This window comes from Durio zibethinus, chromosome 12, assembly GCF_047325235.1.
Source record: "Durio zibethinus cultivar Kanyao isolate XHJ-2024 chromosome 12, ASM4732523v1, whole genome shotgun sequence".
NCBI lineage: Eukaryota > Viridiplantae > Streptophyta > Magnoliopsida > Malvales > Malvaceae > Durio > Durio zibethinus.
Genome location: NC_143173.1, coordinates 18,927,276 through 18,943,358, shown reverse-complemented (window position 1 = coordinate 18,943,358; position 16,083 = coordinate 18,927,276). Strand labels below are relative to the sequence as shown.

General features: G+C 31.3%; 1 protein-coding gene across 2 annotated transcripts; it reads right to left on the bottom strand.

Annotated features, from left to right (window-relative positions):
- Window positions 1–2,967: 2,967 nt before the first annotated feature.
- On the bottom strand, window positions 2,968–14,706 carry LOC111296517 (pleiotropic drug resistance protein 2-like). Of its 2 annotated transcripts, none has more exons than XM_089740965.1 (20): window positions 13,390–14,706; window positions 13,163–13,283; window positions 12,817–12,905; window positions 9,922–10,006; window positions 9,413–9,703; window positions 9,220–9,310; window positions 8,083–8,983; window positions 7,813–7,973; window positions 7,516–7,619; window positions 7,251–7,416; window positions 7,083–7,165; window positions 6,695–6,847; window positions 6,089–6,421; window positions 5,614–5,904; window positions 5,453–5,536; window positions 5,221–5,354; window positions 4,885–5,112; window positions 4,216–4,387; window positions 3,811–4,065; window positions 2,968–3,340 (listed from the first exon to the last, which is right to left on the bottom strand). In XM_089740965.1, exons 1-20 carry the CDS (start codon window positions 13,776–13,778, stop codon window positions 3,071–3,073), a joined length of 4,401 nt encoding a protein of 1,466 aa, XP_089597091.1. In that variant the 5' UTR covers window positions 13,779–14,706; the 3' UTR covers window positions 2,968–3,070. The 2 variants fall into 2 exon arrangements, with proteins under 2 accessions (XP_089597091.1, XP_089597090.1); XM_089740964.1 differs by having other exon boundaries at window positions 6,695–6,842; window positions 7,132–7,165.
- Between the last annotated feature and the right edge of the window lie 1,377 nt (window positions 14,707–16,083).

Here is a 16,083-nt window from a genome sequence, read left to right as displayed (position 1 = left end):
CATAAAGACAAGATTAATAAAGTTTTAAAATTGCTTCTATGTTGATGCAATAGGCATCTTAAGATAGGTATATCCTGCAAGAAATGTAAATTGTTATGAAAAAATTCCTTGAAAAGCCTAGGCCTAGTGGGTCCTGAAGCCATACGAGTCTGAAACTTATGTCTCGACTTGTGATAAGTGGTATCAGAACTTGATTTTAGATTTGATAGCAAAATCTAATACCAAGTGGTATTAGAGCTTGGCTTAGGTGGTGACCAAAACTATTGAGTAAAACACCTTGCTCTTACTTTACTTTCTATTTTTTTTAGCCTTAGTTCAAGCATTTTCTATGCCTTATCTTTTGTAGCATTCTGGGCAACCAAGCCTTATAGTCTTAAGTGTCCAAGCTCCATTTTGAGTTCAAGTTGATTTAAGATGCGAAAAAGTCCATTTTTGGATCTTGGAACAGCGCGAACTTGGAGCTTAAGTCTCAATCCGTGACAAGATACTCAGAAGGATATAAAGGATCGACAACATTTTATGATGGATTGTCTTATGGAGTGGAATATTTTTCTATAACTTTCCCTTTATTCAACTTATTCAAAGCCTTTAATATTTTGTTTAGTTATCTTTTAAGCTCTTTTTGGACCTTTTTCATTTTTTTAAGGCAATTAGCATTCTCTTGCTCCATGTGTCTGGCTAGGCTTAAGTGCTATACTAATAGCGAGTGGGTTGAATTAGAGTCTTTGATGGTCAAGCTATCTTTGTACATTTGTTACTACAATTAGCATGCTTATGTTATTAAGTGTTTATGTAAAGAAGTTTACAAGAGTATCCTAACTTGCTTAAAAATCTTATATGTATGAATAAATATATAAAATGAATGCTTGACATATAATAAATTATGATGCATAAACATATGAATGTATACAATGTATGAAAGAAAAAAATGGATGCATGTACTAATGTTTGCCACATTATGATGCATGGTGAATGCATTTGTTAATGATGTTGCATTAAAGTCTAACATATAACAACTTAACAATAAATAAGAGAGTAAATAAAATTTTCCAACCATTTATAAGGTTGATACAAATGAAACTTAAAAAGTCCACTTATTTGTCCTAACTAGGATTACATTTTAATGATGGGTGGATATGACTCTAACCTAAGGTTGGTTTCTTATGTTTTACTACATGTGGTTTGAATTGACAATATAAAGGTTACCATATTGTTTCTCACATCTTTGTCTATGACTAGTAAGGTACCCCAATTTTTGTCCATCATAGGTTATATTTAATTTGAATGGGAGTATTATACTCTCTCTTAAAAGACAAAAATCTTACAAAAGCATAAGTACTCTATTTCCTTCTAAAAGATAGAGCTCGAGTATAAAGTTTATGTTATGCAATGCATAAAAATGACATAATAATGCATGGTTGAAAATAAATAAAATATAAAGAAAAAAATCTTTAAAGAAAATTCTTAACTAATTAAGTTAGGCTTCGATAATGTAAATTCATTTATTGGCTAGACTTTCGACTATTCCTCAATGGAGTTGACACCAATATTTTTTGTTTAATTGTGATTAGCTACCTAATTAAATTTATCTTCCTTTAGAAAGAAGTTCTAAACTTGACTCGAGTATCTTGTAAAAAAATAGATTTAGTCTATTGAACTAGAATTAGATTCGAAAGTATGATTATGTGTGAAAAAAGTTATAGCACCTCATAACGCTCATTCAATGGATGATACCAATTAATTTCACGTTATCTAATTCTCAGAATCTTACTAAATAATTAATTATTGAAAATAACCCTTAAATTACTCCAGTATGTTAATAATTTTAAAAAAATGTCTCACCTAGAAATTTACATGAAAATTGCTATTTGCAATGTTTTTAATAATTCTATCATCGAAATTGCAAAATCAATTTTCATTTTAAGAAAATATCTTCCAATATGTTAGACAAATTTTTTGTCAAAAAAAAAAAATCCTTCAATATGTTGATAGGATTTCAAGAATTTAATTTTTAAAATTTATTTTTAAACTTATGAAAATCTTACAATATGTTGGTAGGATTTAATTTTAAAAAAATACTTAAATTTTTTTAAAATAATTACCAACCTAAACAAAAAAAAATATTGTAAATTTTAGAACACATTTCTAATTTAGACAAACAAATAAATAGTAAATAAAATTACTAAAAATAACAAAATTAGACTGTTCAAAGGATGGTCAATAAGTCCGATTTAGTTCGAGCAGCTCGGCCTGGTTAGGGTAGGCGGGTACATCTTTGTTTGGTTAGTGGAAAAGGAGGTAAAGGAGGATTGGTGGTGTCCTAAGGTATTGGCGGACTAGTACTGCTGTGCAAAAATGAAGTATTGATAGACAATGGTGGTCTATAAGGAGCGTATATCTTTGTTAACTCTTACTGCTGTGCATCGTTCTCCCCGATTGCTTATTCTTTGTGAATTGTGTTTGTAAAACTCAATCCCTTAATTTTCATTGTTGATGTTATTTTTATAAGCTATCAACCCTGATTATGACAAGAGATCAAGTTAAAACAAGATTGAACTTCAAAAATTTTGCATTTATCTTTGAAAATCAACCCAGAATTCTATTTTCAAAAGAATACCACTCCATTTCAACAACTTCATAATTATCTTGCTTATCTAATTTTTCCTTTTTTTTTTAGAAAATAAATAACCATTTAACAAAAATACTAACAAGTGAAACACATATTAAAAAGAAAAGAAAGAAAGTGGGGCTTATCAAGTAAAGCTAAGCCTAATGTAATAATCAAAACCCAAACCCACATTGATTATCTAAAGCCCATTTAGAACCTTAAAGCCTAGAACATTATGAATTAATATCTCAAAAATAATCCAAGACTCGAAAATATTTCAAATGATCCCGGACAATATAAAATTGCCTATAATGATAGAACAACTCTAATTGAAATGGAGATCAATGTGAATACCCAACTATTCAAGATGTACAAAACTTTTATAAAAACAAAAAAGAGACATTAAATCCCCTTTTGACACAATGATTCATGCACAATCAAGTAAAAAAGGAACATGTTTCCTCATCTCCTTTGGAAGTTAAGGAACTTGATTCCATAGGCAAAGACAAATAAGAAGAGAAGGACCCAGCCAATATGGGCTATAACAACAGCCGGAAGGAAATTATAGTCAAACCCTAGGTTTTTCACAAGGAAAGCTTTCACTGTCATTGGAAATTCTCCTGGTATCTCAACAAGATCAAGTTTATCTCCCAATTGGGAAGTCACGAGGCCATAGATCGTCCATGCCACTGGAGAAGCCCAGTAGTACCACCTCCACCAAATTGGAATTTCCTGCAAATATTCAAATGATAGAGTTCAGTTTTTTCTCGTCATATAAGTTAAGAAAAGATAAAAAATGAAAGTTTAGCATTAAATTGAAGTGAAATTAAAAAAATAAGAGTGAAAATTAATAGAACGTTTGACGAATAGTTCAGGAATAAGCTTGGTTTTTTTTTTTTTGTTTATTAAACTTAATAAATGAATATAAATAATATTTTAACGTTTGTTAATCAAATGAACAGATTATGAATATAATAATACTCATTCATATTCAATTCATTAACACCTGAGTATAAAATAATAGAATGTTTGACAAATAATTTATGAATATGCTCGATAACTATTATTTTTTAAATTTAACAAATGATCATGAATATTTTTGTATTTATTAATTAAACAAATACATCACAAGAATACAGCAAAGGTAAAATATTTAAAAATAATATAGCGTTTAATGATTGCTTTTGTCTTTTAATACGTACCGTTCTAGGGATAAGGAAACCAGAAAAGAGGTTCCAAAAGCTTAGAAAGAAGGACATAACAATGGCAGCAAATTGATGATTAGGAGTAACGGCTACAAGCAGCATCCCATAAAGTGTGAAGTACATGAAACACATCGATATGAAGTAGTAGAACAAAAAGAACTTTCCAACATCCTTGTGAAATCCAATCATTGTGTAAAGTAGTAGACTATATACAAATGTCTGGACTGAAACATATATTGCCTCTATTGCTACCTGCAAGACATAAAACAATGTTGGTTATATCAACTACATATGCTCTTCTGTCTTGAATTTCACCCTTGAATTATATTTAGTGTGTATTTAAGGAATGAGCTGTCGATTATTTTATCAATTTGATGCAAAGATTTCAGCTTATGCATTTACCTGAGCAAATGCATAAGGCAATGGTGAATACATTCTTGCTGCTCTTTCACGATAAAAGACTGTTCTTTCAATTGCCACAACCGATTGCACTGATGTAGTGTTAATGGCTCCCAGGAAAAGGACAGCAGCGTACATAGCTCCCAGCAAATTCATTAGATCTTGTTGCTTGTGTCTGTTCCAATTAAGGTTTACAAAATTATCCTACATGAAGTCCAATAAACTAGACATGAAATTATCCAATCCCACAGATATATGTTATTGGCTTCCCAACGAACAAGAAGAACAAGACAATGTTATGACAAAGTAGAATTACATAATATGACCAGCTGACATCGAATTTGATGCTTTCTTTGAACAGTTTTTAATGATTTCCAACCTTCCTAGAAAACTAGCAGAAGTGTAGAAAAAAACATGCCCACTTATCTGGTATCTTTAACTACTATGCATTGTGTTAATGGAGTATTAACTGAAGAAAGGAGCAGAAGCACAAATGTTTCGGAAAACACTGCACGTTAATGCTAGATTCTTTGATACCAAAGTTCAGTCAAGGTCATTTTCAAAGTATTGGGTAACGAGAGAAGACCATTTGTATCTATAGTATTTTTCGAGTGTTGAACTGTAGTTTGTTTATTACCACAATGATAACTAAATGAGAATTTCTGGACTTACATCTTATCTCCTTTCCCCCAGCAAATCATTCCAAATATGAAACCAACAAAAAATGTCATGAAGAATCTGATGGCATTGTATTGTGGGTTCCTCCAATACGAGTGGTGCTGCTTCCAGAAGCAGGCTTTGCATTGAGTAAAGAAGTCTTGAGAGTATTTAGTAGGAAAGTGAAGGTCCTTAGTTCCAGGGACTGGGGTGCTTAGATCTTTGATAAGTTCCTCGTTCTTGCTGGTAAAATTACAACCTCATTTCAGAACCGGCAGAGAGAAAAATGGGGAAAAAAATAGGGTAAAAAAAGGCAGGAATCAATGAGATAGTAGCTTCAATTTCAGTTACCTATAAAGTTCAGATTTGGCATAAATTTCATTAAAATCTACATCAAGTTGAGCCTCAATAGCAGTGGAACTAATTTCCAGCATCCATGAGGCAGGATTGCAACCTTCTTTGATCTTGGGAACCCCTGGAACAGCCTACAGAAAGTTATTAGACGTAAGTTGTGACCAAGACCTCAAAGATATCTAACACCATTGTTAACATGTGTGGAGTGTGAGAGAGAATTGATTCTCACTTCGAAGTATTCTATAAGTTTGTGAGAATGGCGACCAAGAGGTCCAGCGTAAATAGCTTGTCCTCCTCTCTTCATCAAGAATAGCTGCAGTCAGAAGGGAAATTAGTAAGCAAATGAAATGGGAACAAAAAAAAGCCAGAGGTGGGAAAATTTAAGAATACCTCATCAAAAGCTTCAAAAATGTCTATGCTTGGTTGGTGAATTGAGCAGACCACAGTTCTTCCTGTATCCACTGTATTTCTCACAGTACGCATGACAATTGCTGCTGCTCTAGCATCAAGGCCTGATGTTGGTTCATCCATGAAGATGATTGATGGATTAGCAACCAATTCTACAGCTATTGTGAGCCTCTTTCTCTGTTCAGTCGACAAGCCATCAACTCCGGGAAGGCCAACTAGAGAATTCTTGAGAGGATTTAGCTCAACCAACTCCATTACTTCTTCAACAAACATCTGTTACACAAATCAATTGTAAAAATCTTTAACTTTAAGCTGCAGCTAGACATAGTATATACTTTAATTGACACATAAGAATCGAGAGGATTGAAGGATTGTATGCATTTCATGATGAGTTGACTGAGCTGCTTTGAGAAGATCAAATACAGTAATAAAAATCTGGGTTAAAAGAAAAACATGCCTTTCGTGTTTGTCCATTAACATCCTTTGAAAGACGAAGCCAGGCAGAGTACACAAGAGATTCATAGACAGAAACATGTGGAGAATGGATATCATTTTGTTCACAATAACCGCTAACCCGAGCAAAAGTTTCTTGGTTCTTTGGGTAGCCAGAAATGCTGATACTTCCTTCGATATACCCACTGGTTTTTCTTCCTGCTAGCACATCCATCAAGGTGGTCTTTCCTGCTCCACTAACCCCAACTAATGCTGTTAGCACACCAGGCCTAAAAGTACCACTTACATCTCGCAGTAATTGAAGACGAGTCTCTTCAATTCCTTGGATCTTCATTTCCTAAAGAGGGTGCCCAATTTTTACTATCAATATAGCAATTTCCTTCTTTGGAAATACATATTGTAAAAAGTAATCACTATGAAGCAACATGGATCAACTGTTGAAAAAGATTACGATACAGTCATAGGACAAAAGTGAGAGGTTGAATGTGTTTCACTGCCAATACTTCTGATTAAACCAAATCTTTAGATCTCATTTATTGAATGATATTCATATTTGTCGTCTCATGGTAAAATTGCTTGACAGAAGTAGAAGTATGGAGAAAGGACTCACAGCAGGCATGTCAACATAGTAATTCACATGGTCAAATGCAAGTGACAAGGGTTGGAAAGGTAACACCATTCCTCTCCTTGTAGGTGCTTGGTTTGCAGGACTAACAATTGGGTTGTCAGGTTTATTCTTCACTGCCATATCTGTTCCTGCAATCATTCACTTAAGCCTTTCACCACACGCCAAAAACATGTCTGATTGTAATACTTATTCTTCTCGATATGTAAATGTAATGTTATCCACATGCTAAAACCACAAAGTAATGAGCCATCTTTAATAATTGTATTTTTAGTATTGATAATTTTCAGAATAGAAGTGTCATGTTAAAACATGTCAAACGTTCAAAAAATGGAGCAGTTGTTGGTGAACGCATTTCTATGGATTTCAATTTATGTTGTCCATCGGAAGATGAGTGCTTCTTGCTCTTACTCTCTTCATGTTCATCCAGAATAACAGATTTGGAATCTCCCAGAGCTGCATTTGATTTTCAAATTATTTTCAAAACTGGAATCGCACTTTACAAATTAAAATGAATATTAGCATGAGTTTGGTAGCTCACGATTCAAATAGGTCAATGCCGCGATAAAACAGAGATTAAAAAGCAGAGAAAATCCAATGAGTGCTGCAACACAAACCCAATACATGAACTCTTCTGTATACATGCTTCTGGATTCGAGAAGCATCTTCCCTACTGTGGTGGATTTATTAAATGGCAAATGAAAAGGCTGCAATAGTAAAGTAGGGAAAATATCAAGATAAACTAGTTACATTTATATTCTGTCTAATAATAGAGACATTATTTGCATATTCTTAGGAGATCTTACAGCACTCCATCTTTTGTCAAGAAATTCGGTGATGACAATAGCATTTTGTCCATACGACATGGGAGAGGCGTAGTAGCCCCATATCATCCATGGCTTGATGTCATCTGTAAAAGAAGATTAGAAAACTCGCTATGAGACCAATAATATCAATAACTACAAAGCAACCTGAGTATCTATATCTGTCATTAGTCATTTTACCGTTCATGGAACCATAAACAAATGCATTGGACCAAATATGGAACTGGCTCATTTCAGCTAGACAAAAGTATAACCAATTTAAAGATAAAAAGTGCTAACCTTTGGCAACAACAAATCCACCAAGGACAAAAACAACCAGCAGGGCAAAAGTACCAAGTGTGCTAGCTACAACCTGTGTTCTTCCAACTGCAGCGATGAAGCGGAAGAGAGAGAGGGCCATTTGGTGAACACTGAAGAATGCCAAGAATTGGCGAAAAAACCTGAAACGTTGTTGATGTGTCAGTGAATACACTTACAGATTGACATAGGCCACAGGCAGTAAAATGGTAACTGTAGTTCTGTGTAACTTAATATTGTGCATTCCCATACCTGCTAGCAGCTGGAGCAAAACCGATAGTGTAATATGTGAGGAAGATCCATATCCCTGACTCTAGCAAAGAAAGGGGGATCCTAAGGACCCAAATGGGCAAGGCAAAGGCCCATGCTGGATAGAACAAGAAAGCCCTCTGTTTAAAGAATACTGGAAGCCTAAATATGGTCAATGCAAGCTCTGCCGATCCATTAAACATAACGTTAGTGAGACTGAAGAATAGAGCACCATAAAATTTTCCTCCGTTTGATATCTGACCAGTCTTCATTGTTGTCCTAAAAAACACTGTGAAAGCAATGACAGACATAATGGTGATTTGGGTAGTCTTGAATATATATAGAAAAGAGTTGCGCTTCATCAGTAGCCATTCTCTTGAAAAGCAAGCCTTGAAAAGTTCCCAGTTTGAGATTCCATATTTGTTTTTCACCAAAGCAGCTGGGTGAGTTCTAGACTTATCATAAGGAATCCTAAGTTCATCATCAAGCTTTTGACCAATGTGGAAAGATTTGAAATGCTCCACGAACTCAAGTACAGATATATATTGATAAGGTTCACTTTTTCTGTACCAATACTGCTGCTGGTCCTTTCTGGAAGTAACTTCTTGTAAGAAATCTGCTACTCCTTTCCTTTCAGGACATTTGAATCCCACACTTTCAAAGAATTCAAGAACATTTTCTCGTGGTCCTTGATAGACTATCTTACCCTCAGAAAGCAAGATAATGTCATCGAAAAGGTCATAGGCTTCTGGTGCAGGTTGCAGAAGAGAGATTATCATAGTTAAATCCATGATATGAACCATCTGCTTCATAAACCTTACAATCTGCAAAGTTGTAGAGCTATCTAAACCAGTTGAAATTTCATCCATGAAAAGAGCTTTGGCCGGTCCAACCAACATTTCTCCTGCATTTTGTATAACTAGTTCCGTTTAAGCTATTCTTACAAAAGTGAAATGGCAACAACAAGGACTTTTACAAATGACAAAATGCTCCAAATATCAAAGAAACACTAAATAAAATATATGGTTGATGTCATGGTGTACTTATTATTAAAACATGGTGGGCAAATATCCTTGAGTAATACTTAAGTAGAAAAATAGTTCAAGTCCCTTCACATTTTTCTGTCTGCAATTAGTTTACCTGTAGTTACACGTTTCTTTTGTCCACCAGATATGCCCCTTCTCATTTCATCACCCACCATAATATTAGAACATATATCCAGTCCGAGAATCTATTATCTCATCATAGTTAAGAAGTTAATCTTCAGAATATTGCTGGGCAGGAAAGTAAAGGACTAGAAACTAGTAAGAAATGGAGGCCGCAATGAACAAACCTTGAGAACATAATCAGTAACGAGACTAGTCCTTTGGCCAGCCATTGCTGTAGCTTTCATGAAAGCATCAATCTCAGGGTCTGGTTTGATCCCTGCTTGTTTTTCTCGCCTCGACAACTCAGCCAAAAGTTCATATCGAGTTCCAACTCCCAAGCACCGCCCTGAGAAATCAAGTGTCTCCCTAACAGTCATCTCACCATTGTGAAGGTCATTTTGACTTATATAAGCACTTGTCCTTTGAGGGATAAATTCGCAAAATTCATGACCACAATAAGTGATTTTTCCTGATACCTGTTCAAAGATTGAAGATTGTTCATCAGTCCAAAAACAACTTCATTAAGGATTTATTACAGGAACCAGCAATCAAAATGCTAGAAGAAAAACATAAATTCGGATGCAACTTCAGGAATGGATTGAGCAAGGCAAGCGACAAGGAAAGAAAGAAACAAATGAGTTTTTTTTTTTTGCATGTACATTAACAAATATATATACAGAATTTGATAACAAACCCTTGAATCAGTGTCTGTCTTCCCAGCAAGTGCCTGCAGCAATGTAGTTTTTCCAGAACCTGGAGGTCCTAGAAGAAGTGTCATTCTGTATAAGAGAAAGAAAATGAATTAAATTGTCAGGAAAATTCGAATTAATTGAAGTCCATCTAAAAACTCGACCTGTCAAATTAATCATCTTGAGAAGTGAGAAGTTTGCCATGCCGCGGATAAAATTTTTTATTTTGTTATCTTTATTTATTGTATGTTTTTATAAAATTTATTAGAGAATTAAAAAGATAAAAATAAAATAAAATGACATGTGGATATCTTAATTATTTTTTTATAAAATTTATCTAATAAAAAAATAAATACAAAAAATGAAAAAAAAAAAAAGCTCACAAAGGATTCTACATTAACACTATATTGAATAAAATATTAATTTCTTAAATTAAAATAAATATGATAAAAGGGACATTGAGATAAGTATGGTAGGGGATATTATAATAATAATTTTGGCTAATGATGGTAGAAAGACATTTTTGTAATTATGATTATAGAGCATTATAATAACTTTGACCAATTATTATAAAAGTAATATTTTAGTTATTATATTAAGAGGCATTATAATAATTTTTAGTTAATTATAGAAAAAAAGGTATTACAGTCGATTTAGATATGTGTCATTCAATTATCAAGAATATAAGGGCATTATGATTATTTCCAATGGGATCATTCTCATATAATTGTATGAATGTTAAAAATGAATATGTAATTATGAAGCAATAAAAATGATATTTTTGTAATTATGGTATAAGGGTATTATACTAAAATTTTTTAAATTATCATATGAGGGGTATTACAATTTTCATAATTATGAAAGGAGAGGCATTATAGTAATTTTGACAAATGATAGTAAAAGGGCATTTTTGTAATTATGATTGTAGGGACATTATATTAACTTTGGCCAATTATGGTAAGAAGGGTATTATAATAAATATGTTAAGAGAGGCATTATAATAATTTCAGTTACTCACAGAAAATGGGTATTACAATCAATTTGGATAAAAACAATTCAATTGTCAAGTAATTAAAAGAACATTATGATTATTTCTAAAGGGATTAATTTCATATTATTGTTAAAATTTAAGGTGTAATTATGAAACAATCAAAAATGATATTTTCATAATTATGCTTAAAGGATATTATAATAATTTTGGTTAATTATAATATGAAGGGTATATTTGTAATTATGATAGAAAGACATTATATGAAGTAATCAAAAGGATATTTTTTATAGTTATGGTTAGAAGATATTATAGTAATTTTAGACAATTATAATATGAGAAGTATTTACATAATTATAGTACAAGGACTTTTTCATAATTATGATTATAAAGTATTATAGTAATTTTGACAAATCATAATATGATGGATATTTTTATAATTATGATAGTAGAGGCATTGTAGTAGTTTTGGCCATGATGGTAGGAGGGTATTTCTCTAATTTTGTTTAGGGTATTACAATAACTTGGACTAATCATGGTTAAAAGGGTATTAGTAATTATGTTAAGAGGGGCATTATCATAATTTTAATTATTCATAGATAAAGAGGCATTGTAATCAATTTGGATTCATGTAATTCAATTGTCAAATAATTAAAATGACATTATGATCATCTCTAAGGAGATTAATTTTATATTATTGTATAATGTTAAATTTTAATGCATAATTATGAAGCAATCAAAATGATTTTTTTCGTAATTATGCTTAAAGGTCATTATACTAATTCTAGCCAATCATCATATGAGATGTATTTTTGTAATTATGGTAGGAGAAGTATTATGAAACAATCAAAAGAACATTTTTTTTGTAATTATGATTAGAGGGTATTAGAGTAATTTTAATCAAATATAATATAAGAGATAGTTTTCTAATTATAGTAAGAGAAGTATTATAGTAATTTTAATCAATTATAGTAAAGGGAAAAAAAAAACAAACATGTGACATACAATTAGTATTAAGTGGGTTCTACAAAAAAATTAAATCTAAAAAAGTTTGTATTAAATATTTTTTAAAAATTAAATATGAAAAAAATAAAAAAGGTAAAAAATAAAAAAAAGTTTGATATAAGTTAATCTCAAATATATAGAAATCTTTAAAAAATATAATTTTATAATTTTGAATTATTTATTAAATAATTTTAAAGAAAAGTAAAGAAACAAAAAAAAAAAGAAAAAAAGTAAAACCAAGAAAATAAAATGCGATAATAAAAAAAAGACTGTAGAATGCACATCATTCAAGTGTGTTCCAAAATAATAAAAAAAACCTAATTACTTTTTTATTTAAAAAATTAAAAAAAAAGATAAAAAGGGAAAAGCATAAAAGAAAGTTCGGTAGAAGTGAATCTCGCACGTAAAAATACAATTTTTACAAATATATTTTTTTATAATTTAAAAAAATAATTAATTTTTTAAAAGAAAAAAACAAAAAAAAAGATTGGAATAAAGGTAGGTCTAACTTTTAAAAAATTTAAATGGAAAAAATTATTAAATATTAAAAAACCAATAAAAAAAGTTTTGCAAAATTTTCAAAATAATAATTAAAAAAATTTGAACGCCACGTGGCATGAGTTAAAAATCCGTACAAGAAAAAATTTTATTTAATGGTGAATTTAAAAAAAAGAAAAAAATTGATAAAGTGGACTCATAAAAAATAATTTATAAATATATTTATAAAATTTTTTAAAAAAATGAAAAAAAATCTGAATAAAAAATAATAAATCAAAATTAAAAAAAAAAAAACTTGAAGTAGCACGTGATACAATGTGATGAAGGGGGTGGGCCGTACATTTGCAAAATTAATGGTAATGATTGGATTTGAACTTAACGCTCTAGTTATAGGAAATGAAAACAATACCTTGATGGTTTCACTATTCCACTGACGTCACGGAGTATCTTGACCACTCTCTTATTAGAAGGGAAAATCTTGATTAATCCAAGAACTCCCTGTTTATCACAATTTAAATCATAGCTGCAGAGAGCTTGAAACATATATATAATTTCCTCAAAAAAATTATCCAAGTAAAAGAGAATGTTAAAGATAAACCGAATTTGAACCCAACATAATTCTAACTTAACAGATTTAAAATTCAAACCTTACATTTATAATTTATTCTTCGATTTCAAGTTGCATGCAGTCTCTTTTGTACTAAAAAAAAAATGGAATCCGATTTAGTGGAGCATTTTGGGAGGGGAGAAATCACCTCAATTGTGTTTAAGGTTGCATTGAGCAAAGTTGGAAGAGCCCTGGCTCCAATATAAGCATCTCCTTCGATGGATAAATGCTCAAACCTAACTTCAATCTTTGGTACATCAATTCCCACCCTTTGGATGAAAGATTAACATATTTTACTAGGCTATTTATATTAATTCAAAGAAATAATGTAATCCAAAAAAGAAAAAAGGCTAGCATGCATGTATAGAAAGTCACCTATCAGTCCTCTCTCTGACTCTAAGAAGAAACATCTCATTATCTTCTTCAACAACCCCTAATATACTTTCCATGAGATTCCTCTTTTGCTGCATGTCAAGATTGGTAATATCAATTTCTTCGTATCCAACTTGTCCTTCATCCAAAACATGCTTCAGCATTCCCTTTCTCAAACGATCATAAGTAGGAAGCCTTTCAATGGCAGCCCATTTCAGCTCCTCCTCATCTTCTTCCCTCCCACTTCTCTGGAAAACATCTGTCTGACTATTCCATGCCTCCCGAATACTAGCTGAAGCCCAACTTCTTCTGCTTCCTGATCCAAAACTCCGGCTCATTGACCGGCTGCTCATCGACCTGGAAAGGTCCTCTCCTGAGAATTGTGATGCCATGATCGATGCTTTTTCTTTCTTCTTTTTACTGCTTTTACAGCTCTTAAGATTATTCCCAAAAACGTTTTACAACACAAACTTCAAAAGGACTAAACTTTATTATGAAGAAGGTGAACTTAAAGCACAACTCCAAGAAGTGCCTGGATAACAGGAAAATGGTGCTTGGTGAATTCTTCGGTGGTTCAAGGCATGGTTTTTGTAGCTGAAGATGGTTACAAGGAGAGTTTTTTACTGACAGAAAAGTATATCCCAGAGCTTGAAGAAAGTTGAAAGATTTTCTTAAAATTATCCTGATTTTTGTCAAGTTTCTACAGATTTTAGTTGTAACATTTTTTTGGTATATTTATTTCTTGAGGATATTTCTTTCAAGGAATCTTCGACCTCTCGAAGAAGACAATAACAAAATATTGATAGTCAGAAATGGAGTTTTTTCTTGTAACAGGATACATCCATTGTAGAGTCACTTTCTCTTTTTTTTTTTTTTTTTTGGATAAATGAAAATTTTTTATTTAAAAAATTCAAAGAAGCAGAGCAAACCTCTGCTAGAAGAAATAACAACAAACATAAAAAAAGGGAGTACAATCAACAATTATTGACTTATTCTCCGATTATTACAAAGAGTATTGTTTGAATGCTTAATGACTATATTAGAATAAAATCGAACAAAAATGAACCCATCGCAGCAACTTATTGAAACACTTCTTCTGGAGTTTGTTTGTATGGTTCCTTAAATTCTTCCGCCTCCAAATATAATAAATAGACGCTCTTCATGCAAGTTTGCGTAGAATAGAAGTCTATTCAGCAAGTGCTTCAAGGAAAAAAATTCAAATGATAATCCAAAACTTTTGAAGGTAGGTGAAAATTTGTTGGGAATGAGAGAAGGATTTTAAATTATTTTATGTCGCAACAAAAAGATTAAACAATAATTATTAATAGAAGTGGCGACGGAAAGGCAAAGTAAGAAAATGATAAATTATAAAAAAATCATAGAGCCAACTTCCACGTAAACAACCATACACGTGTACACTATGACTTGTAGTGACATGGCTTTTAGTACTCTGTCTAGGGAAAAAAGATGAAAAGCGGCTTCCTTCCTAAAAGCAGCTATATATCCTAATCGATTGTGCTAAACATTCCATTTTCTGGCTACAAACAACGGCTACATTCTATAAATATTTATTAGTTTGATTACATATAATATTAAATTCCTTACCTGTTAGATGCGTGCACGCATGCATGGCTACTGTTTATCCTGTACCATTACAACATTTTTGGTTTTTGGCTTCTTCAATTGTTTTCTTAAAAAAATTTATTTATTGATAATTTCTATTCTTGGATTACCTAAATCATTTCGCCACTTACTTTGCCATTTTATTTTTATTTGAAGTTAATATGACGGAATCAAGGTTAACCCTTGTAGGTTTATATTCTAAGATTTCATGTCATCATTTTGTGACATGCAGCAAATACTTGTCACTATTGTACAAAATGATAATGTGGCACCAAAGATGATGGTGGAGTAATGACATGGACTTCCCATATGAACAACAAATTATGTCATCATCATTTCATGTCCTCGTTAGATGTACAAAATGATGATATGACACATAAAACATTGGAATATTGACTCATTAGTCTTTAATATATATGATAGAAATATATAAAAGCAAATTTTTTTGAAAAAAAAATAATTTTCTTATTTGGATAGCATAAGTTTTTAACAAGTGGATAGTTTGGAGAGTGCCGTTATCTAACAACAAATTTTTAAATCTTATAGAATTAAAAGAGCAAATTAATTACATATATTTTTCTATTTACAATCCTTATTAAATATTGATTTTCGAATGGTTAATAGAATTGATTAAAATTTAACTTGGTATGTCAGACCAAACCAATTCCATATAATTTACTATCATTATTATACTAATTTCAATTTTTTTTCTCACAAACACGTTAAATATACATTGTTGTTTTTAAAAAATCATATACATGAAAAATTGTTACTATTATCCATTGATCACTATTAAAATTGTATAGCATAAATTACTCTCAATTTAAACTAATATTACTCTTAATAAAATTCTTAATTCAATTTTTACTTAATCACTCAAAAACTATAAATCATTTTCCATAATTATACCCAAACCTTAAAGTAGTGTTTGATATTTTTTGTAATATTATCATGATAATATAATCACTACGGTGATCTTATTATTAAGTTAATTTTATTACTCATAATTAAATTTCACTTTGTTTAGTTAAAAATTATTAATTCTTAGACATTAAAAATCATTTTGTTTGATAT